Source organism: Chelonoidis abingdonii, chromosome 3 (genome assembly GCF_003597395.2).
Source record: "Chelonoidis abingdonii isolate Lonesome George chromosome 3, CheloAbing_2.0, whole genome shotgun sequence".
Classification (NCBI taxonomy): Eukaryota; Metazoa; Chordata; order Testudines; family Testudinidae; genus Chelonoidis; species Chelonoidis abingdonii.
Genome location: NC_133771.1, coordinates 192,152,019 through 192,176,842, shown reverse-complemented (window position 1 = coordinate 192,176,842; position 24,824 = coordinate 192,152,019). Strand labels below are relative to the sequence as shown.

Here is a 24,824-nt window from a genome sequence, read left to right as displayed (position 1 = left end):
ACCTGCAAAACTATGCGGTCCCACCAGTCTGTGCTTGTTTCCCAGGCCCAAAATTGGCGTTCAATGGGTAGAACCTGCCCCATTACCAGCAGGATCTCCAAAGCGCAGGGGCCCGCGGTTTGAGATAATTCTGTGTCCATGTCCTCATCACTCTCATCGCCGCGCTGCTGTAGCCGCCGCCTCCTCCTCACCTGGCTTTGCAGGTCCCGGTTCAGCACAGACTGCACAAGAATGCGCAAGGTGTTTACAATGTCCACAATTGCGGTCTTGATCTGAGCAGGGTCCATGCTTGCTGTGCTACGGCATTTGCACAATTCACCCAGGAAAAAAGGTGCGAAATTGTTGTCTGCTGCTTTCACGAAGGGAGGGGTGAGGCTGTACCCAGAACCACCCGCGACAATGATTTTTGCCCCATCAGGCACTGGACTCTTAACCCAGAATTCCAAGGGGTGGGGGAGACTGTGGGAACTATGGGATAGCTACCCACAGTGCAACGCTCCAGAAATCGATGCTAGCCTCGGACCATGGATGCACACCGCCGAATTAATGTGCTTAGTGTGGCCGCAGGCACTCGACTTTATACAATCTGTTTTACAAAACCAGTTTATATAAAATCAGAATAATCCCATAGTGTAGACGTACCGTTTGAGTTGTTATGTCCGGGTCTGTGGGGAGCTTGTGTATGATGAGAAGGTTGGAAAGGCTGGGAGGTTATTTGAAGGCCAGAAGAGTTGGTTCAGGAAAGATTTATTTCTGGGTGGGGTCCCCATCAAATATGGGTTGTAGGTGTTTGATAATATGGGTTCCAGTGATGGGTGGTAGGTGACAACTAAGGGTGTGTGGTCAGGGGGAGGAGTATTTCTGTATTGAAGCAGGTTCCCCTGGGGTATTTGGGTAGCCCATTCCATGATGGAACTCTATTTTTGATTCTGCATACGATGTCAGCAAAGCTGTGTTTTTCTTAGGCTCATAACTACTGAGGCTCAGCAACAACTGTATAATGAAATTGTTGTTTCTACCCAGGTTCCAGAAATATGCCATAAGAGCTACCCAGGGGATTTATAACACTGCACTAAGGAAACAATCCCTATTCACATGTTACAAAAGGTAACACGAACATATGTAATCTAATTAAGGCACTAAAGTTGAATGTTTAGGAATATGAAATAAACATTTACAGTAGTAAAATATGCCTCTGCTATTTTTAGCTCTAATGTTCATTTACACTAAATAGATTAAGATTTTTGTTTGCTTCAAATTACATTTTTAGTATTTAATGAGAGTTTTTAAAATAATTTCTATGTTATGTGAGCAAGCCAAAGAGGAACTCCACTGTGAAGCAGAGTTGCTTATGTTCTTATTGCTTTGGTTAATGAGAAAAACACATAAGATGCTTGTTATGCTTAAGATCTCATTTTTATGAAAAACTTTGGTACGGAATATTGGGAATCCTATTTTAAATAAGACTAGCACATTAGAATATATGTTTATACAATTAGTCTATTCAGAACTGAAGCCACTTTAAAATCTGTCAAGATGATACCTTACATGTAAGTCTGTCTGGTGAAATCAGTGTCAAAACTACACACAAACAAACAAACAAACAAACAGCAGCAGCAGTTCTGTCAGTAGAACAAAATACTGTAGCTAATACTTAAATACCTACATAATCAGAGTATAAAGTGAACAATTCATAAAGTCTTACTGAACACTATACATTCTGTTATGAATTGACACAGATTATAACCTACTGAAATATCAAAGATCCATTACAGTTCTTCAATTCAGTGAACAAGGTTAATTTTCATAAATTAGATTTAAAAACACAACTTACACTATGAGCTCCTTGAATTGTGCGGACTAAGTTTAGCCCTTTCCAAACATAGACGTCTCCATTTAAAGCACCAGAGTACGTGACATCTTCTTTTGCACATGCTAAGCAAAGGATAGTTTGGAGATCTCCTGTTTTGCCAAATATTCCTCTTTTTGCTGTCAGTGCATTTCCACACAACGTCCAAAACTATTAAATGTAAATGATACATGAAGAGAAAGTCTCTGCAGCATTTTTGGTTTTGACATCAGTCTGCAGATCTTACAGACATATCTCCGTATTGTTCAGTAACTGAGCTAGACGCTCTTGTCTCTTAACTGACTGTTCCATCATGCTACAAATAATATATAAAGAATGGAAAACTACCACAGCAGATCTGAAGATCACATATACAATGTGATAGTTCAATTTTTTGTGTATGTATGTATGAAACTGAAAAATAACTCATGGTGTTTTATTATTGTTACCCTCATTCTTCTAATAACCTCACCCTCACTTTGTCGCCTTTTCATGCATGATATGTAATAGAATGGAACCTTCTTAAACAAGGGACCTGTCTTATTTGTTTGCAGAGCTCCACATATACCTATGGGCTGTAGAAATAAAAAATAAATAAAACTAAAGACCAAGTCCTGAGATCTTCTCTTATTACTTATTCATGTAAAATTCCCATCCAGTTTGCCTGATTAAGGTTCAAGTAAGACTCTCAGAATTTGGCCCAACAGTAGTATGTACTGATAGGAAATCATGAAAGACAAGATGAGGAGCCATTTATAACCATTAGATTGTAATCTGAGACAAATTAAGAACATGCTTTGGGCATTTATAACAAAATTCAGATCTTAACATGAACTTCCTTAGAGTTGAAATTGTTTGGATCAAGGATTTTGGTTTGGGGCCCACCTCCAATTTCCATATCTTTTTAACATAGGCCTAATTACAGGTGTGGAAGGGGAACATTTTCCACACAGCTTTCAAACTTGGGGAACACTATACTCCCCGTCGTAATTTTTGGTTTGCTGTAGAGGGAAAAGAGGGAGGCAGAAAATTATACCTAGCTTAAGACTTATTAGAACTCATAACTGCTGCTCCACTAACAACAGTTTAGCAAAATAATTCAGCAGGAGGTGGCATATCCAGTGCAGCCTCCACCCCAGCAGGGGATATTAATGTGGACACAACAGCAAAATGAAGACAAAAACATGCATGGAATAAAGCAGCAGGCTGCAACTTTTATTAAACTTTAACAAAAGGGGGGGCCCTACTTGTCCATCACCAATATTCTCCTATACCAGGCATTTAATTGGCTCCAATGAGGGGGTTATAGAGCTCCTTACCATATAACCCATAACTGAGGGTGACTCTCCTCAGCCTACCCCCATGACTCAGCTCTCTCTGAGTCCAGCACCCTCCCCCATGAGGGGGATTGAGGATGCAGCAGGCTGGGGACCTCAGCCTATGAGGGCCACAAGGTCTGCCTCTATCACATGAGCCCAAGGCCCTTCACCAAAATCCCAGTCTTTTACCTCTTGAAGCCATTCATTTTATTCTCTTAACCACACTAGAAACAGTCTGCAAGTTGTGACAAATAAACACCATCACTCCAGTACCTCAGTCAGGCAGTAAGAGTATTCCTATTTAATCCACTGTAGCTTGAAGATGCTGCAATAATGGCAAAAGACTCTTTGGTCTTCTGCCAATTGTCCCATGGAAGAAAAAAATCCTTCCTGACTCCCTAAAAAGGCGATCAGCTAGACCTACAGCTTCTGTCTGGCCAGGTTCCCATTCCTAGTTCCGATAGGTAGCGTGGGCTGCTGGAATGGAGCTGGAAGAGGCTCCACATTGTCCCTGAACCAGTTAAATCTTGGGAGCTGGGGAATGTTGGCCAATCTGCACCCCTCTCCCCCAGCTGGCCAATGGGTGCCTCCCAGGGGGAGGAGATGAGTGTCTCCCTTCCTTGCGACTGGGACTGTCCCCCTTTCAGCACTGACCCCACCAACTTCCCCATCCATTGAAGTGGATGGCCAGCAGTTCTGACAAGGCAGGAAGTAGCACCTGTGATTCCTGCCTACAGCAAGCTCAGCAACAGACTCAACTCCATTCCAGCCTGGGGCACTCTGGCCAACTGTCTATGGGACACAGATTGCCAGGACTGAGTATCTACAGAAGAGAGAACTCAGACTCTGCTCCTCCTGCTGCACCACTTAGGGATAACTTTATATGTGGCAAGTCACTTTTGCCTAGACTTTTGCTAAACTTAGGCACCTAACTACATATTCAGGAAGCTAAATTAACCTGATCCTGCAAAGTAATTAATAAGAAAAATAAGAATAACACCTACCTCTGAAATATGTTTTCATCTGTAGACCTCAAAGCTCTTCACAATCTTTTAAATGTATTTAAAAGTCAATGGTACTTATTCATCTGAAATTGCATACAGGCTTTGAGAAATGTGGAAGGTTGCAGGTCTGGCTTTGATACCCAGCCTAGCCATTCAGCAAAAAGCTCAGCTGCAGTACACTTCAGAAATAGTTTGGGTTGCTTGAATACAGAGAAGCTCAGAGAAAAGACTACACTCCCCCCATTTCTCCCTCCCCAAATATTAATCTTGACTTTAAAACGCAGAGTAATTACCCTATAGTATAGAGCTGGAGAAGCTATTTATTTTATCTACCTCTAAGTGCAAGCAGTGATCCCATCCCTCTAACTTTAAGATGCAGAAATAGTATGGACTATTGTTTGTTCATCTTTTGATGGGAATCCAACACCTCAAACATTTTAATACACAGTTTTCTGGCACGCCTTAATCTATATCTGTTTGTTTGAATGGTTAACTATGACCATTTTAATAGAGCACGGGTGCTAACTAAAGATAGGTTTTGAGAAGCAGCTTGCTGAACACAGCAAATGGCATAACTACTGTAAAAACCATCCCATAGTTTTGAAAATAGTGCAAGTTTAGGGTTCAAATTTCTCAGCCACCAGAGCTAGAGAGATTAGCAAGTTTTCTAAAACTTCTCTTTAAAGTTTTTCCCACCCCTAATCATGGGAAATAATTGCTATCTGGTAGAGATGCGTCTCAAAGACGTGGGAAAACAGAAAACTTTGTCAAAGTGAGAGACTTCCCTCCAAGCTTTGCATAGCCCAGGAGGTTTTATCCAAAATATGAACCTTTCGGGGGGGGATTTTCATTTTGCTTTCAATTTTACTTAAATTTTGGTCCTATTTAAATTTTAATACTAGACAACAAAGTAAGGCAGCAGGAAGGCAATTTACAAATATGTATTTAGGTCCACAAGTGCCTCCTGTGCAAAATTGTGTGGAAGGAACAAATACTGGAGCTGTGGAGTACTCAAGTTCTCTTCCCAGTTCCATGAGATCATAGGTACAGAAAAGGCAGGGAACTGGGCCAAAAAATGGACTGGAAAACCAAGGATCTCTAAGAAATCTAACTCCCAAAGCTTCAGAGGATGTCCAGCAGCATGGAGTGACTCCTCTCATACCTCCTTTGTAGTCCCTGTCCAGACTGTGACTGAGCAGTTAGGATCCCTATCTCATTCATAAGAACAGCCATACTGTGTCAGACCAATGGTCCATCTAGCTCAGTATCCTGTCTTCCAACAATGCCCAATGTCAGGTACTTCAGAGGGCATGAACAGAACAGGTAATCATCAAGTGATCCATGGTTCTGCAATTTTCTTAGCTTCAGTGAGTGAAGCAGGGCTCCATCAATCCTTTCAGACCTTTTCAGTGATGCCTTATTGAGACTTAACTAGGAAGAGATAACTGAAGACTTGATGAGCAGTTTGGTGGAATAGAAAGGGCAGAAGCCAAAAATGGAAGTGAGTAATGGTAAATATTAAGACATTAAATGTTTATACTTTGCTTGTTAAGCTGTCCTGCACTGCAATCACTTCATATTTCTGAAAATCTGCCTCATCATCTTGAATTGGCTGCAAACCTAGAAATCTACATAGTGTTCATGGGCTTTGGGAGTGGCAGGAAGCCACCTATGAAAGAAAAGATGGCAAGCAGTTCAAGACATCAGATGACTTTACAAACTTTAACAAATGAAAATATAAATGCAACAAAACCAATTTACCTTTATATGTTTCACTCCACAGCTAACCATTCTGTTTGGCTGATATGGATCCCAGGAAATATCAAAAATCTGTTAAAAATATTTAAAGATGCTACTTTGAATTATAAACCACCTGAATCTGCCATATATTTAATTTGCTTTTGCACATTTTTAAATGCAGTTCCATCACTCAGTATTTGATTAAATTAATAGCATAATCTTTAGGTGAATGTAATACTGTTTGACATGAATGACAAGTATAACTATAGCTAGACTGAGACATAATGCAGACATGTGCTTGCAGGCTTCCACACACAGCTCAGCCAGCAGACCTTATTCATAACTTGCAACAACCCAACTATTCTAGTTCCAAGAAACTCTTGAACACAGAACATTTACTGTGCCAAACTGGGGAAAATAAAGTGCAAGTTGTGTGATGTGAGCTAATGTCCCCTAAAAGTTAAGAGGAGAGACCATTACTCATCTTCACTCATTACCTATGGGAAAAGGTGTACCCAGGTCAGGTTAGGCAATATTAACCCAATATGCCACCTTTTGTAATGCAGCTAAAGTGGTAATATACACAGAAATAAATTTACATAATAAAATTACATTTGTCATTTTGGCAAGCAATATTTATTTTTGTCTATAATATAAAGTAAGCATATTTCAAAATTAAGGACTAGATCCCACATTTTTTTATTCAGAACAAACGCCTGTTGAGGTCAATGAGAACTTAAAGTAATGACTGCATAATCAGGCCCTCAGGGAAATACTGTATAAAGCTTGAAAATGAAGAGTTTATACCATGGTCCAAACTTTCAAGAGTGCTGCAGTTTTTGGGTTTCCGTCTTCAGACACTTTACAGGGGCCTGATTTTCAGAAAACACTGAGCAGCCAACCTCTGAAATTTAAGGTGTCTCAATTTGAGTACCCAGAAATCACTAGTTTCTTTTTAAAATGTAGACTAGTGATATTCAGACCTCAGAGGTTCAGGAACCAAATTAGCAATCAACATTACCCAAAAGAGCCACAGTAGTGTGAATTCATTGTTTCATTTATTTTTATATATATATATACACACACATATACACACACACACACACACACAAATATATACACACACACCCCTTGCCTAATTTCTCCATTTTGATTCAAAGCACAGTAGCTACTCCAGTCAGCTAACAAATATTTTATCTAAAATATGCAACCAGTCATTTAGTATACTAAACAACACTGTCTTTCAAAACAAAGTGTAAATCTTCTTTACAGAAAGTTGTGATTTTGAAGAATTTTCTAAATACTATACTTCTTAAAATATGTAAATGACAGACTTCAGCAATGCCTTATGACTCCCTCACACAAGAAAAGGCAGTTATCTTTTTCATAACTGGTGTTCTTCGGGATGTGTTGCTCATATCCATTCAACTTAGGTGTGTGTGCTCACCACATGCACTGGTGCCAGAAGTTTTTCCCTCAGCACTATCTGCAGGGGACTGGGTCCGGCACCCCGTGCAGTGGCTCGAACATGCTGTGGTATATAGGGCACTGCCGGTTCCCCCCACCCTCAGTTCCTTCTTGCCAGAAACTCTGACAGTGGGGAAGAAGGGTGGGTTGTGGAATGGACATGAGTAACAAATCTTAAAGAACACCATCTACGGAAAAGGTAACTGTCTTTTCTTCTTTGAGTGCTTGCTCATGTCCATTCAACTTAGATGACTTCCTAGCAGTACCCCTCGGAGGCGGGTAGGAGTTCATGGACATGTAGATTGCAACACTGCTCTGCCAAACCCAGCATCATCTCTGGCATGCTGAGTGATGGTGTAGTGGGCTGTGAACGTGTGCACCGAGGACCACATCGCAGCTTGAAATGTGCCAGGAAGGCCATCTAAGATGCCTGCGCTCTGGTCAAGTGGGCTCTGACAATCAGTGGCGGAGGGACTTCCGCCAACTCATAGCAGGTCCGAATGCAAGAGGTGATCCAGTTAGAAATCTTTTGCATGGACACCGGGAGGCCCTTCATCCTATCAGCTGTAGAAATGAAAAGCTGAGTCAACTTACGGATAGTCTTTGTCTGATCTAGGTAGAAAGCCAGGGCCCTTCTTGCATCCAAAGCATGAAGGCACCTCTCTTCACTAGTCTCATGGGGCTTAGGGCAGAAGACCTGGACAGGACCAAGTTGAGATCCCACTGAGGGACTGGGGACCGAACTTGAGGAAAAAATCTTTTGAGACTTCTGAGGAACCTGACCGTCAAGTCATGGGAGAACACCATCTGCCCCTGGATGGGCGGATGAAAGGTGGAAATGGCTGCCATATGCACCCTGACAGAGCAGTGTGCCAGGCCCTGGTTCCTCAAATGAAGCAGGTAGTCTGAGATTGACTGCACCGAAGAATGAAAAAGGGGAGATGCCCCATTTGGCCCTCCTGTGGGAGACCCTCATTCACTTTGCCAGGTAAGTCTGTCTAATTGAGAGCTTCCTGCTCTCAAGGAGAATCTTTTGGATCCCTTCCGAACAGGTCTGTTCTTCAGGTTCCAGCCACGCAACATCCAAGCCATGAGGTGGAGGGACGAGAGGTTGGGGTGCAAGAGTCGACCATGATCCTGTGACAGCAGGTCTGGTTGGTTCAGCAGGGGGCATGAGGAATCTCCAACAGGCTCGATAGCATACCGAACCAGTGCTGGCAAGGCCATGCCAGGGCAATCATGATAACCTGTGCCTTGTCTCTCTTGATTTTCATTAGGACTTTGCTGATGAGCGGAATCAGAGGGAACATGTACATCAGGCTTTCTGCCCACAGCAGGAGGAAGGCATCGTAGAGGGAGTCCTTTCCCAGACCCCTTCTGGAGCAAAACCTGTTGCACCTCCTGTTCTGCCTAGTGGCAAACAAATCCACTTGGGGAGTTCCCCACCTCCGGAAGATCGTGTCAGCTACCTCTAGGTGGAGCACCTACTTGTGGTGAGAGAAGTCGTCCCTGCTTAGGTGATCTCCTAGCATGTTCTTGGCACCCGGAAGGTGACACGTTTCAAGGTGGATTCCATGGTCGATGCAGATGTCCCAAAGACAGAATGCTTCTTGGCAGAGTGCTGAGGATCACACTTCCCCTGGTCTGTTTATGCAGAACTTTGAGGCCGTGTTGTCCATCAGGACTCTGACCACTTTACCCAACAGATGAGGTAGGAAGACCATGCATGCACTGTGCACCGCCCTGAGCTCTTTGACGTTTATATGTAGCATTGTTTCCTCAGGTGCACCTCGGCACCCTCAGGGTCTGGAGGGTGCCGAGGTGCACCTCCCAGCGAAGGTCTGAGGCGTCCAAAACCAGCTCGCTGCCATGTGACTTAGTAGGTGCAGGCAAACCCTGGCTGTGGTTAGGGGAAATGAGGAGACTTCCACGACGTCTGTCAGTGCCCTGAATCTCTCCATTGGCAGGAATGCCCTAGTGTAGGTCCAGTCGAACACCGCTCCAATGAACTCTATACTCTGTACCAGAACTAATGTGGATTTTTTGTCATTTACTAACAGGCCAAGGCAACAGCAGGTGCTTTTGGACCTGGGACCTGGAGCTGCCCTTGACCAGGCAGTCATCAAGGTATAGGTAGATCAGGATACCCTAACGTCTGAGATAAGCAGCCAACACCAACATGCACTTGGTAAATACCCATAGTGCTGTCACTAGGTCAAATGGGAGGACCACAAACTGATAGTGTTTGGAACCTACCATAAACTGGAGGAAGCGTCTGTGTCCCTCGAAGATGGCAATGTGAAAGTATGCATCTTTCAGATCGAGGGTGATGTACCAGTCTCCTGGATCCAGGGAGAGGATGACAGAAGCCAGGGAGACCACGCGGAACTTCAGCTTCACTAGGAAGCGGTTCAAGTCTCATAGGTCCAGGATAGGTTGTAGATCACCCTTGGCCTTTGGGATTAAAAAGTAGTGGGAATAGAACCCTTGTTCCTGTACTCTGGAAGAATAACCTCCACTGCACCTAGCTGCAGTAATCCCTCTATCTCCTGTGTGAGGAGACTCTAGTGAGAAGGGTCCCTGAAGAGATGGGGAGGGGAGGTGGGAAGCAGAGGTAGAAAGTAACTGAAGGGTGTAACCCCGTGCCACCATACTGAGGACCCATCAATCCGCTGTTATAGATGGTCACGCATGGAGGAAGGGAGAAAGGTGGTTGGAAAAAATAGGGGAGAGAGGATCCTGGGAATAGACAGTAGGTCGCCCTTGGGCGTACCCTCAAAATGAGCACTTGCCAACGTACTTATTGTGGGTCTAGCTCGACTGAGAGGCCTGCAAAGGCTGTTGGCTAGGACGACTCTTGTAGCCTCTGGATTTCTTATGGGGAGACTCCTGGTGAGGGTGGCTCCCCTGGCCCTGAGGCTGCTGCAGCTTAAACCACTTGTGGGCAGGGCTGGGAACATACAGGCCCAGCATTTTAAGAGTCATGCGGGAGTCCTTTAGGCCATGGAGCTTATTGTTCATCTGTTCCGCAAACAGGGCTTGCCCATCAAAGAGAATGTCTTGCATCAACTGCTGAGCCTCTGTGGACAAGCCAAAGAGGAGTAGCCAGGATGCCTAGAGCATGGCGACGGCCAAAGCCATGGTTTGGGTGGCAGTGTCCGCTGCATCTGACGCCGCTTGGAGCATTGTCATGGCTGCCATCATGCCCTCCTCCATAATAGCCTGGAACTCCTTACTAGAAGCCTCAGGAAGAGAGCCCTTGAACTTGGCCATGGCTTGCCACATGTTAAAATCACAGTGTCCCAGGAGGGCTTGATGGTTGGCTACCCTCAACTGGAGACTAGAGGATGAATAAACTTTATGCCCAAACAAGTCTAGCCTCTTGGAGTCTTTGTTCTTAGGGGTAGCCCTGAGCTGACCTTCTTTCTCCCTGTGGTTAATAGCTTCTATCACTAGGAAGTTGGGAGCAGGGTGGGTGTACAGGTACTCGTGGCCTTTGGATGTCACAAAGTACTTGTGCTCAGCCCAGTTGGAGATGGGTAGCAGGGAGGAGGGAGTTTGCCACAGGACATTAGTGATCTTAGAGACCCCATCATGAATGGGCAGAGCCACCCTGGCTGGTGCTGTGGAGCAGAGGACATTGAAGAGAGATTCTGAAGGCTCCTCTAGCTCCTCTGCCTGAAGACCCAGGTTGGCAGCGACCCTCTTAAGTAGTTCCTGGTGCGCTTTAGCATCATCCGAAGGAACCGGGGGAGGGGACCCAATTAAAGCCTTGTCTGGTAGCACAAGGAAGGTGCCAGTGCTGTAGGGTCCTCCACAACCATTGGTGGCCCAGTGGCTTCTTCCCCTGCTCCCTCTTGGACCTGCAGGGTTTTGTGCACCAGAGGAGGGTGGTAGAGAGAGGCAGCTGGTCTCTTCAAGGCTCTGGACACTGAGCAGGCAGCCTGGGAGGGCTGGGTGAACCCCCACAGGTTCCATGGGTACCATGGTGCCGGCCACTGTGCCTGAGGCCCCAGGGCTGGTTTCAGTGCTGACAATGTAGTCGGTACTGCTGGTACCAGAGCATGTTCCACTGTCAGGGAACCTTACTCTGAACCAGGGCTAGATCCTGAGTGGTTGCTCCCAGGTGACCAGTACAGAGTGGAATGGTGGCTCTGTCGTGACCAGTGCCAGTCACTCCGCCTGGAGTCTGAGGTGGAGTGGAATCTTAGGGATCAATGGCCCTCGACGGAGCTGCAACGGCTTGGAGTCGGCGATCTACGTCCTGCACTTGATGAGCGGTACTGGTATGAGAAGCAGGACCAGGAGTCAGAACAGGCCCGGTGCCGGGAAGCACCCACACATGGTGATGCTCTCCTAGAGGATCGGCGATGGTCCGAGGAAAGGTAACACTGATCCCTCGATGGGTCTCTGAAGCAGTACCGCAGTCTCAGATGCTGGTGCCGAGACCGATACTCCTGCCAGCAGGGCGCATGCCTCCAAGGGTCTGCACCCAGTGGCCAGCAAGCTGTGTCTCGAGCCTCTCTGCCTGTGGCCAAGGTTCGGGGATCGAATGGGGCTGTGCTGTATCTGCCTTTCGCAGCCAGATGCATGGCAGCTGCAGGAGGGTGAGCACTGGCAGGACATTCCCTATGACGGGAAATGGTGCAGCTGAGGTAGGGACCATAGCAGTCTGAACATGGGTTTACTCCATGAATGGAGAACCATAGGAGCCGGTATGGGTAGCACAGAGAGGGACATGATCTCCTGCGCTACCTGCAGGACCTCTGGCATGGACAGCACCCGGAGCTCACAGAGGCCTCTGCCACTATCCGGGGTAGCTGACAAGGATCCAGTTGGGCTACATCACTCCACCGGAGCTTGGGTCTGAGATCCCAACATAGGTGAAGAGTTGCCCCGCCTGGGACCTTGCTCACACCCAGCCTTATCCTTTCCCTTGCGGGAGGTTGGAGACCAGCCTCGACCCACCTTCTTGGGCTTTTTGGTTGGAGCCATGGATGGGGACCAGTGCTGGCCAGTGGACCGAGGTCATAGTACTCGGCACCGAGTTGGAGCGTTGCTCCGATGCTGGGTTGACTCAATAAGGCCGACTCAATAAGGCGTGCTCTTAAACAAATATTGTGCTCCTTCATAGTCCTTGGCTTGAAGGACTTGCAAATTTTGCACTTCTCACTAATGTGTCCTTCACCCAAGCAACGCAGACAACTGCTGTGTGGTTCACTAGCGGGCATAGGCCTCTTGCAGCGATCAAAGGGCTTAAAGCCTGGGGACCAGGGCATGCTCCCGGGACCTATGAAGTCGCTAACTATAGGTAAGGGATTTACAAACACTAACAGAAAACTATTATATACTATAATACAAGAGATAACTAGTTTGTATGAATGAGCAGCAACAGCATTAGCTGAAGCAGCAACAGTTCCACCACCATCACTGGCGGCAAGAAGGAACTGAGGTTGCGAGGAACTGGTGGCACCCTATATACCACGGTATGCACGCGACACTCGAGGGGGTGTCAGAGCTGGTCCCCTACAGATACTGCTGAGGGGAAAGTTTGTGGCATCAGCGCATGTGATAAGCACACACACCTAAGTTGAATGAACATGAGCAACACATCTCAAAGAAGAACAAAAACATTCAACCACTAAAATTTAGGATCAGATTAGACAAACCCCTGCTGAACACCCTTTTACTTTCTCTGTGGGGAGGGCTTGAAGGGCTAAGCCTTGAAACACTTCAGTCATGGCTTAGAGCAGGAGTGGGCAAACTATACCCCGCAGGTGACATCCAGCCCGTGGGACAGTCCTGCCTTGCCCCTGAGCTCCTGGCCCAGGAGGCTCGGCCTCGGCCCCTCACCCACTGTTCCCCCTCACCTGCAGCCTCAATTCGCTCACTCCACCACTGGCGCAATGCTCTGGGTGGCGGGGCTGTGAACTCCTGGGGCAGTGCAGCTGCAGAGCCCGGCCTGATCTGGTGCTCTGTGCTGCGTGGTGGTGGCGGCAGTATGGCCCGGCACCAGCCAGGTGGCGCGACTGTAGCACTGCCAGCCACTGGTGCTCCAGGCAATGTGATAAGGGGGCAGGGAGCAGGAGGGTTGGATAGAGGGCAGGGGAGTTTGGGGTGGTGGTCAGGGGAGGCGGTGTGGATGGTGGTTGGGGGGAAACGGGGCTGAATGGGAGCAGGAGTCCTAGGGGGCAATCAGGAAGAAGGGGGATGTTGGATGGGGCAGCAGGAGGCAGTCAGGGGCAGTGGTTCCGGGGGCAGTCAGGGGACAGGGAGAAGGGGTGGTTGGATGGGGCAAGGGTCCTGGGGGGGCCTTCAGGAATGAGAGGAGGGGTTGGATGGGGCAGGGGTCCCAGGGGGAGGTATCAGGAATGAGAAGAGGGGTTAGATTGGGTGGTGGGGGCCCAGGGGTAGTCAGGGGACAGGGAGTGGGGATGTGCGGATGGGGCAGGGATCCCAGAGGGGACGTCAGGGAACAGGGGGGGTTGGATGGGGCAGGAGTCCCAAGGGGGGCAGATAGGAGATGGGGGTTGGGCCACAACCTCCTCCCCTAACCAGCCCTCCATACAATTTACAAAACCCGATGCAGCCCTCAGGCCAAAAAGTTTGCCTGCCCCTGGCTTAGAGAAACAGAGCCTAGGGTGATCAGACAGCTAGTGTGAAAAATTGGGACAGTGCGTGGAGGGTAATAGGAGCCTATATAAGAAAAAGACCCCAAAATCAGGACTGTCCCTATAAAATCGGGACATCTGGTCACCCTAACAAAGCCTGAAACAGCTCCCGCTGAAGTCAGTAGCAAAACTTCCTCGGACATCAATGAGAGTTGCATCAGACCCTAAAAGAGTAATTTTGAAAATGAATAAAAATATTAATCTTGATGTGTTAGAAATATAGTACACAACAGTGAAGCACTGAATTCACCCAACTCACAAACACAGCATTGTTTTGTTCTGCTGCCACTATGTATATTCTATCATGTGAAATATTCACAGATATACCATGCATAGTAAAATATATATGCACAATGAAACGATTGATTTATCTTCATATATGTGTATGTTTATGTGTGTGTTTTTTTGACTGGTGGTGAAATTGCTCTGATATTTCCTAACTTTGGGCAATATTCTCCACTCAGATTCACTTGATGGACCTTTCTGTGCACTAACCTAATGAAAAAATAATACAATATAGAAACAAAAATGTTACATGTTATTGGGAAATGCTCCAGACAAAATTCAGATAATTCCTTCTATATGATTACCCTATCTGAATGGCCAGTAGCTGTTGCTAGTAGTTTTCCTTTCTTCCAGTCCCAAATACACACTGTATTTTTGGCATCCAGTCCCACTGAGGCTAAACACTAAGGAAAAAAAATAATCTAGTTAATTAAAGATCAGCCCAAAATAAGTCTTTCAATTAAGCATAGTATGTGTACAGAAGGATTTCTCCAAATATCACTCAAATTAAAACTAAATTGCTAAAGATATCATCAAGATATCCATGTTAAATATTGGTTTAATATTAGGACATGTCAAAAATTCTAGTCTTTGCTAGAAGCTTGACATTAATTACTTGACTTTTAAGTGTACCAAACATAGGTTAAATTAATCAAAAGTGCTGAAGAACTTGCTTCAGTAACACAACGATCTGGCATTCAGACCTTACTGAACTGTTATTAAAAGTAAATGGGGAATTAAAACACTCCTCTCTCACCACCCACACACCACATTTCATTATGTTTATGGTGTTCGTTTTTGTGGACTTTTCTAGTAGCATTTTATAACTGTAATTTACCCTTAAATTTTCAATTGTTTTTGAAAGAATGCATAACTAATTATTTTAAAAGCTTAATACAAATAAATGAACTGCCCTCTCCTAAGAAACAAGAATCCCTTTTTGTCCAGGCTATGGCTATAAACAAACAGGATGAAGAAATGTTTAAGATATAAATTAGCATCCAAGTCTCTCCAAATTTGGCCTAATTTCACAGGTCCTTATGAGAATGCAGGAACATAGAAATTGTCCTATTGTATAACACCAGTGGTTCATCTGGTTCAGTATCCTGTCTCTGTCTCTATTAGTGGCAAGTGCCTTGTCTGCAAAAGATTATTTTCTTTACATTTGCCACTGTTGATATCACCGGTACTGCTATACCAGGCAAAAGAGCAAAAAAAGGCACCAACTCATGGGGATTTGCAGGAATACAAAGACATGTGCCTCCCTGCTTGGATATCCTCTCCACACCTAGATAATCAGAGAACACTGAGCCACGAATTGTCCTCTATGTCTCCATCAGAGGGCATTTCATGGCATGGAGGGCAATGAGACTATATATATACATATAACCTCATATTCCTGTTTTCTCCCCAATTATAGATCCCAGAAAATGAAAGAAATTCCTGGATTCAGAAAAGTAAACAAAAATGCACCTAAGTGCTTTATAGTCGCCATTCCTTTATTTAACAACACTGAAATGCATCTCTACCTTTGGCTTCTTGGGATGTGACACACCACGTGTCATCTCTTAGTATCACTAGTCCTAGCTGAACTCTATCTAGGGAATAGTGCATGCCCAAAGCAATAGGGAATAGTTCTGGTGAACAACTAAAATTATTTTCCTCTGCTGGCTGCCAAATGCATCTATATTTTTCCTGGTTTGTGCAGAGTAATGAACTTGCAAATAAGTAAATCTGACTTTACTGTAATTTCTGTGTGTGTGTGTGTGTGTGTGTGTGTGTGTTGAGAGAGTAACAATGTGTGATGATGCTGAATCACTACTCAATTATAGCAACAGGTGGATTCAATTAAATCCCAGGGGCCAATCCCAGTCAGTACCTAGCCCAAGCTAGGGATACTAATGATCCAACCAGTGGTCAAATTCACTGATGAATCCTAGTCATGTTCAACCTGAGGCACATTGCACATACGCTAAGAAGAATTAAATCCCAACCAAGACAAAAGGAATTGAAGCTTCTCTTCAATGAAGAGGGTATGAAACTCTGGGATAAGGCAGTTCTTCAGGAAAAGCCTAGGAACATACAATTTGGGGATAAAGAATAGTTTGAGATTTATGTTAGCATTATCTGAATTACCAGAAAGGGGATAAATTTGGACTATGCATACACTATATGTTTTATTAGCAACAGGGTCAGAACTCCAGCTGCTTATATAAAATTGTGGCACAAAGGCTGAACTCAGTTTTAACATCTTTATACTCTTAGTATCAAAAAAAAACCTAATTTATTTTGGAATTAAGTGTAAAGAAAGAAAAAAGTGTCTAAAATAACATTTAGGCAGCCCTATTATTTGAAACACAAAAATGGTCAATTGTAGTGCACATTTAGGGTTGCCAACTTTCTAATTACTGGGAGTTGAACCCCTGAGGCCTCCCCTCTGGCCCTTCCCCACAGCCATGCCCCCATCTTGCCCCTTCTTCCAGGCTTTGCCCCCACCCCTTTCCCGCAGGCCCTGCCCCTGCTCAAAAGCCCCGCCCCAGTCACTTTCCCCTTTCCCCCACCCCATCACTTGCTGGATTGTCTCCACCTCCTTTCCCGCTTCCCCACACTGGGCTCCCTCTGCTCCAGAGCTGGGATGGGAGCTGCTGCAGCCTGACAAGAAGCCTACCTGCAGGTAGGAGGCAACACTGGATAAGCAAGGGCTGGTGTCTGGTTACTACACCTGATCGGACATTGTCAAATCCCCTTTTCTACCAGACCTTCCAATTGCAAACCAGGCACCTGGCAACCCTAAATGGCACCCAGACACAGAAGCCAAAAACTGGTCTGTCCGGGTAAAACCCAGACAGGTGGCAACCCCTATGCATGTTTGAACTATGTTTAATATGTAAAAATATCAGCTCTGAACCTGCAGGCTGTTCCATAAGGAGTAGAACCCAGCACTTTTGAGAAGCCTACTGTCTTCAGCGCAGAACAGCTTGCGATATGGGTCATAGTTAGTTCCTGATTCAAGTAAATTGTTTCCTCATTAATTTTATGGTAGCTATGAAAAAATTCTGAAGATGCAAAATATAAAAAATGTAGCTATCAACAAAACATATCTTCAGCTATATGCAAATTATAGGTCTTTTCTTTAAAAATTTGTAAACTACCTAGGCCATAAAATCTGATAAAGAAAGTAACATTTTCTCAATCGAACAGGAAAAAATTCTTAAGTGGCAGCAGCTCAGACTGGTGTGCTGGATATTCAGGCTGTATTGCACTTTAGTATTTAATTATAAAAAATTTGAATAGCAAGTTTATACTAAATAAGGGCTGGGAAGGATTGGATTTTTATCTGTAAATGTCTATAAATGTTGATTTCACTGTTCACTCCCCAAAAACTGATGAAAAATATATTTACCAATAATAATTGGAATGTTCAGATAGGAAAAATAAGAAAAACAGTACTTGAGAACCTATTAGAGTGTGATTCAAGGATACTTTCTTTGTATATTTTGACATGATGATGACAAGTTGTATTTTAATGGTTATAACACTTTAACTGTTTGAATCTCAATAATTATTGTAATTAAATAATTATCTGTCTTTCCCCATTATTTCTCACAACTGTGAAAATATATATCCATAAAAACAAAAAAAAATTGCTTAAAACCCATAATTTTGTGCAACTGTGAAAATAAATAAAAGTATAAAAATACTTAAAACAAACATATTATCCATCAAAATTATAAAAAACTCAAACTCTCCCAAGCCTAACTAAATACATTTGTCTCTGAAACTCAGCATCTTATTAAATAAAAATGTGTACATAAAATATTTCCTGATTTCAACTGCAGATTGATCTTTTGTATGTTTTACTGATGACAAAGTATAGTAATACCAAATTACTGTGAACAAATTGGAGTGAGTCCAGTGGAGGGCAACGAAAATTATTAGGGGGATGGGACACATGATTTACAAGGAGACGCTGAGGGAACTGGGCTTATTTAGTCTGTAGAAGAGAAGAGTGAGGGGGGATTTGATAGCAGCCTTCAGCTACCTGAAGGGGGATTCCAAAGAGGATGGAGCTAGGCTGTTCTCAGTGGTAGCAGAAGACAGAATAAGAAGCAATGGTCTCACGTTGCAGTGGGGGAGGTCTAGCTGGATATTCAGAAACACTATTTCCCTGGGGGGCGGGGGCTGAAGTACTGTAATGGGTTACCTAGGGAGGTGTGGAATCTCCATCCTTAGAGGTTTTTAAGGCCTCGCTTGACAAAGTCTTGGCTGGGATGATTTAGTTGGTGTTGGTCCTGCTTTGAGCAGGGGATTGGACTAGATGACCTCCTGAGGTCTCTTCCAACCCTAATATTCTATGATTCTATGAACACATAGACAACCTTATTCTCCCTTTTCAGCCCAAGATATTTATTGGTTTTCCAATTTTAAAATGTATTCAGTGTAAAAGGATGAGGGGTTCATTTGAAGGAAGTGAGTAATACATATGTAGGTGGAATCTGTCTAGTCCCAGAACAGGACACAAATTTCCCACAATGGTGTTCAGAACCTAAAAGTGTCTTGGCCAAAATGGAACTGCTGACAGCTATAAGCTCCATGTACCTGGTTTCCATGAGTCCATGTCCCTCCTGGTCTCCTCACCCTCAAATCCATGACCTCCAATTCTGGCTCAGCCCTGCAGCTAAAGCTGCAAAGCTTATACTCAGCATCTGGTCAGTTTATATCATGTTCATAAAAATAGTTCTTTATATCTTTGGAATTCCTACACTAAAACCCAGCCTCAACCCCAACCCCTACTCCCACTCCATCTCTAGAACACTGTTTTGCAAAGTCAACAAATTTGGAACCTGTAGGGTAAGGAGCCAAAATCTGAATGGTATTTAGATGCCTAAAGATTCAGATAGGCACATAGTAGGATTTTCAAAAGCACTTAGTGGTCTTAGGCACTTTTGAAATTCCAACTAAATGCCTATCTGCACCTTTAAGCACTAAACTACCTTTAACAATTTGTCTCCCAGTCATTTTGGAGATAGGAGGACACAAGAAAGTTAGGAGATTTTGGGACACAATAACATTAAAACTCCCTTCCCATTTTTTTCCAGTCTTCCCAGAAAGACTGCACACTGGGGATGAGATTTGGTGTATGAAATTTCATAGAGGGACTGGTTTCCTTTTTTAGGAAGTTGGGGGAAGAGAGTTGAAAATTGGCCTTGAAATAGAAAGCAAGCTTAAATCTGGTGCAGCAACCTATAATAATGTTAATTAGTTAATGCTGTGCAATGTAAAGCACTACGTGATAACTATTATTATTACAGTCCTATATATGTACTGAGTGTTATTACCTTTATAGAGAAGGAAGGAAAAAAAATAGCCATTGAATTGGTTTAACATCCGTGACCCTTGAAATGTCCTAAAATCCCTCATTCCTCTCATGTCTATTAACCATTTCACAGATCTTTCTATGTTACTAGGTAGCAAAATTAACACTCACATTTATTAATTTGAGACTAAAGTAATGTACTATTACAAGTAAGATATGTTAAAGGGAGGTTGTTTCTGGCAGTGTCCTTCCTTTCAGATTAAATTTTAAACTGAGTGAAAGGATGTTAATTTACATTAAACATTAAAGGTAGTTTTATTCCATATGAGACTATTCTTTTAAAACATCATTGTCCAATTCTGTCCTCAGATACAGACAATCCAACTCTCAGTGACCCGTCAGTGGGAGCATACCTGTGTATCTGATTGTGCAACCTAAAATCAATATAGCTAACTATTTTTTTTAAAAGATGCAAATTCAATTCTCTCTCTGATGGGATTAAACTTTGAGTTACATGGGGAAGACAGCACAAGGTGAAATGTACCCTAGTGCAGATGGCCTCTAGAAGGATTTAGGCGCCCATAAGGGTCCTTAAAACCAACATAGAGTAGGAATTTTAAGGTGTGACAAAAATTTACACAGTGGAATACTCCAGACGTTGATAGTACAATATTACACAGGTAATCTTTCTGTAGGGATGAACTGTTTGGAATAATTTGCTCAGTTCTCTGTGTGAAGTACAAATATGCATTCCTTTGACACTACTTATGTTAAAGTCCTTGTGGTTTACCATTACTTTTTCTTCTAGAAATTTACTTATTGTGACTAATAATGAAAAATCCAATTCTCCATTTATATTTGACTTCCATCTTTCTTAAAATATCTAGTCAATCATATGGTCAAAACACTCTGATTCTCAGAGGTTTTTGTGAGTGATCTTCTGTTTGTCTGTTTTTTGCAGCATTCCAATGCTAAGCTCCAAAGCCACACAGTTTTTCTATTTCAAACACTTTATTAAATTAAATTTACTATGCATTACAGCTGGTGAGATTCCCTTAACAGTGAGACTAATGCAGTTCTGTTGCCCAAGGAGGGACAGGATTGGGGGGACACAGTGTATATCAATATACTGTAGAAGCTCTCTGAACAACAGGCGCAGGTGAACACTGCCTGGTTCTGAGGACCAAACAATCCTCTCACTGTGCAGTTCTTCCAGTACTAACTCTTCAGGAGATAGGGCTGCATTTGGGCCAGGGAGGGCTATGTCTACCATTGGCATCTGCCCAGTGCCCCACACAACTAGCTGGAGTGCTAGGCTGAGGTTTTGGCCCCAAAAGCATTTCTTTTTGAAAAAGAGATATATTTGCAGTATTTTGGATCCTGTACTAGCATTAAAATTTTAAATTACAGTATTCAGTTCTGATGTAATGCTATAATTCTATATGAAGGCTACATATATAAAAATTTACTTTTATGTACATTTAAATAGAAGAAAAAGAGAAACTGAAAATATACAAACCTGGCCATCTGAATCAAAAGCCAAGCAGGCAACTCCATGCGTATGCGCATCCTTAAGAATAGAAAGAGTCAGTACACTGTAGGAATCCCAGATGCAAATGTAAGGGTCCTTCCCAACCTGTCCTGTAGCAACTAAGGTTTTATCTGGGTGTACAGCCAGGCTAGAAGAGAATATAGTTCAAACCACACTTCATTCTCTAGTTCAGCACAACATTGTAGAGTAATCAAAGATGAGAACCAATATTGATTTTTTTCAATTTTCAAAAATCCCAACTCCTTTAACATATCAGAACCTTGATAGCAACATTCTCTAGAGAAAAGTATTTCAAATTGTTTCCATTGTAATTTAGCTTGCTAAATGTAAACAGTATGTTCAGCTGAGACAGATTAAGATGATCAATACAGAGTACACATTCAGCACACAGTCAGATTTTAGCTAGTGTATTGTCAACAAAAAAAACCTATTGTATTTTAAATAGTTTCGTTTATCTGATAGGACTGTTTCTTTCATGGGCTTCTCTTTGTCTTTCCATGGTTCTAGAAATTAGTATGCAAATTTCAGTTCAAATTGGAAAAAAAAGTAGGCCAGCAGCTGAGTAAAATATACTTTTCACAATTAATTTAAACTATAGGAAGGCCTTCATCATCATCATTATATATTTTTTAAAGAATCAAAACCTCAGAGGGGATGGGGAGTCAAACTATTGCTTCTATCTCTGAGACAAGGAATTGCATGTGCTTATAGATATATATTTTAGTTACTACATCCTGGAAAGCTGAAATTTCCTGTACCTATATATTTTATCTTATTTTCTCTGATATTCAAGAAAAATTAGCAGCAGCCATATCAAACAGTACTTGTACTACCTCTTTTTTGTATATAGATAGAAATGTTTAAAAAATATTATGCTGGGTTTTTAGTTATGTAACTCCCATTGGGGTTACAGAGAAATTGGTTTTGAACATTGCCCTTTGCATCTCTTTAAAAGTATAATATATTTAAAGTATGTCAAGCAACATCCTTACACTCTTTGCTATTTGGATATGCTTGTTACTGCAAAATAGTATAACCCAGACCCCGCATAATCTACTGCAAGGTAGACCTAAATTCACTGACCAAGCCTCTCCCCCTCAAAAAAACAACAACAAAAAAAAACCTTCGTTATTGCAGAGTTATGGTTGCTTGGTTATATCAGGCTCTTCCAGAATATCAAATTCAAACCAACAAAACTCAAACTTAGTAAAAACTGGGAAATGAAGAGTAAGTTTCATATCAAACTTTTGAAAACTAGGAAATACAGAATTGGGAGGAGGGATGTCAGACCCCCCTGTCATAAGTAGATAGGTAAGGGTTAATTTTCTTTTACCTGTAAAGGGTGAACAAAGGGGGAACCAAACACCTGACCAGAGGAGCAATCAGAGAACTGGATTTTTTTAAAAGTCAGGGGCGGGAATTTGTGTACTCAGGGTAGGGTCTTTTGTTGATTTCCTTCAGCTTGTGGGTAAACAAGCTTTTGGTTCTTAAATCCATCTTATTCTCAAATATTCTACTTAAAACGTCTGTAAGTACAAAAAGAAAACAAGGCAATAGGCTGTTTATGGCTTTGTGTTGTATTTACTGGGTGTTGATTGCTGGATTTGATTTAGAATTGGCTATTATTTAAAATCAAACTTGGTTATTCAACTTTTCCTATATAGCAAGAGCCTTGTATTGATCTTTTTAATTGCAGTATTATTGTTCTGTATTTTCTTTCTTTTATATATAAAGTTTTCATTTTTACGAATTTGTCTGCAAGTTTGCTTTCCTAGTGAGGCCAAAGGGGAAAGTATTTTTTGTGCCCAAGAAGCTTGCTGTTACATCGGTGACAGGCTAAGGGGATGGGGGTAAGGGAAAAGCCCCAGGCTGGTGCGGTCATTTTCCTATTCGTCCCCAGGGCGGGAAGCAGGCTAACAAGGGAAAGAGAGAAAGAATCACTTTAAGTTTCCTGTGTTGAAAACTGTCTCTTCTGGAGAGAAAGGAGACAAGGTTTTCTGTGGTATCTGTGATGTAAAGGAGATGCATCAATATCTCTCAAGTGGCTCAGAGCAGGACCCCGGAGAGAGAAGAAGGGAGGGGGGATGATTTCCCTTACGGTAGACTCAGATTTCTGAGTCGTGGGGGTCTTCCAAAGAAGTTGGGAGGCCACAGAGGGGTCCCCCTAGGAGTATTTGGGAACCCAGGCTGATAAGAGCCTAAATCTTTATCAATGGTGGCAAGCGAAGTAAAATCCAAGCTGGTAGTGAGCTTGGGGGAGTTTCAGGTAAGCACCCAGATTTTGGACGCTAAAGTCCAGATCTGGGACAGACGTTTACCACTGCTAGTACCTCATATGTGAACTCTAAGGTTCAGATTGAGGAATTATACTAGGACACCCCCCCCCCAGAGGGGCAGGCAGTCCTCTCCCCAGTCTCTCCCCACTCTCCTGCCCAGATCTCAGCTGGCTTTCACAGAGAGTCCCTGGAATGGCAAACTGCAAATTCAGAGGCAGCGTCAAATAAACATAAAAATGGAGTTGACTAAATGAGACCCAAAAAATAATACAATCAGTACAGTAGCCCCTGTTTTGTTTATATTGTTAAGTTAAATTTTACAATAGTCTAATATTTTAAATTTTTGTATTGGCAATGAATATTTATGTTGGAGTAGTCAGAGGAAACTAGAGACCTGAGACCTAAGCCTGGCCATGGTTGGGGAGACGGAGGCATTGACCCCCCACCCCAAACTGCCAGCCTCTGGCGGGCATAAATTTCCCACACACACATACACACACGAAGCCCCATTGGCCTGACTGGAGCTGCCCCCCTAAATATAGAAGTCAAACTATGCCTATGGAGCTAAATAGGAAATATTTGAAGCTTTTGGCACTGAGGAAGGGCTGAGATGGTTTAAGATTGTGGAATAAGCACATTAACTGGACGTCTGCTAAAATGATCAGCAGTGAAATAAGTAACTACTTGAACAGTTTCATCATTTGTTTTTAGAAATTACCCATTCAGATGAATGGGACACTTACAGTGTTCTCAGAAGTATCATTTCAGGCTGACTGCAGATTCAGGAGACAACAGTGAATCAGTTTACACTCTGTTCATTGTTTATTTTGCACCCATAAAAGTCACACATGGGGAAAAACACTTAGATTCTGTGGTAGGAGGTGAATTAGAAGACTAATTATCTAGCTGGATCACATGGGCCCAAACTAGAACATCGTTCACTATGATTATTTTGTAACTAAATACATTGTTTGGAAGAGAATTACCCAAATTATTTGTTGCTGTCCATTAAAAAAATCAAAAGAATAGAGAACACTTTGAGGCATAAGAGTATTGGAGAGCATGTTAGTTAGTGTGTTGCAGTATTCCTTTATGTGCCACCATTTTGTTTCTGTTCCAGGATACAATAAAGAAGTAGCCAGGGCCGCAAGCAGTGTGGGGCAAGTGGAGTAGCTGCCCAGGGTGCAAAGCCATAGGGATGGAAAGATGGGGCCAGAGGTACCCCCAACCCCCATACAGGCTGGGTGACCTATTGAGGTGAGTCAGGGTGGAGGTGGTGTTCCCTCTCTGAGCCCTGCCTGGCGTCGCCAGACCAAGCCACCTGGCATCGCCACTCTCTCCCCA

General features: G+C 43.3%; 1 protein-coding gene across 2 annotated transcripts in view; it reads right to left on the bottom strand.

Annotated features, from left to right (window-relative positions):
- Nucleotides 1–24,824, bottom strand: part of EML6 (EMAP like 6) — a 360,575-nt gene that overhangs the window by 248,214 nt on the left and 87,537 nt on the right. For both annotated transcript variants that reach the window (XM_075064408.1, XM_075064409.1), the window contains exons 3-6: nucleotides 21,172–21,331; nucleotides 14,641–14,739; nucleotides 5,934–6,002; nucleotides 1,835–2,020 (exon numbers count right to left, since the gene is read on the bottom strand). In XM_075064408.1, the coding sequence (XP_074920509.1) occupies nucleotides 1,835–2,020; nucleotides 5,934–6,002; nucleotides 14,641–14,739; nucleotides 21,172–21,331 (514 nt within the window). The remainder of the gene's footprint in view (nucleotides 1–1,834; nucleotides 2,021–5,933; nucleotides 6,003–14,640; nucleotides 14,740–21,171; nucleotides 21,332–24,824) is intronic.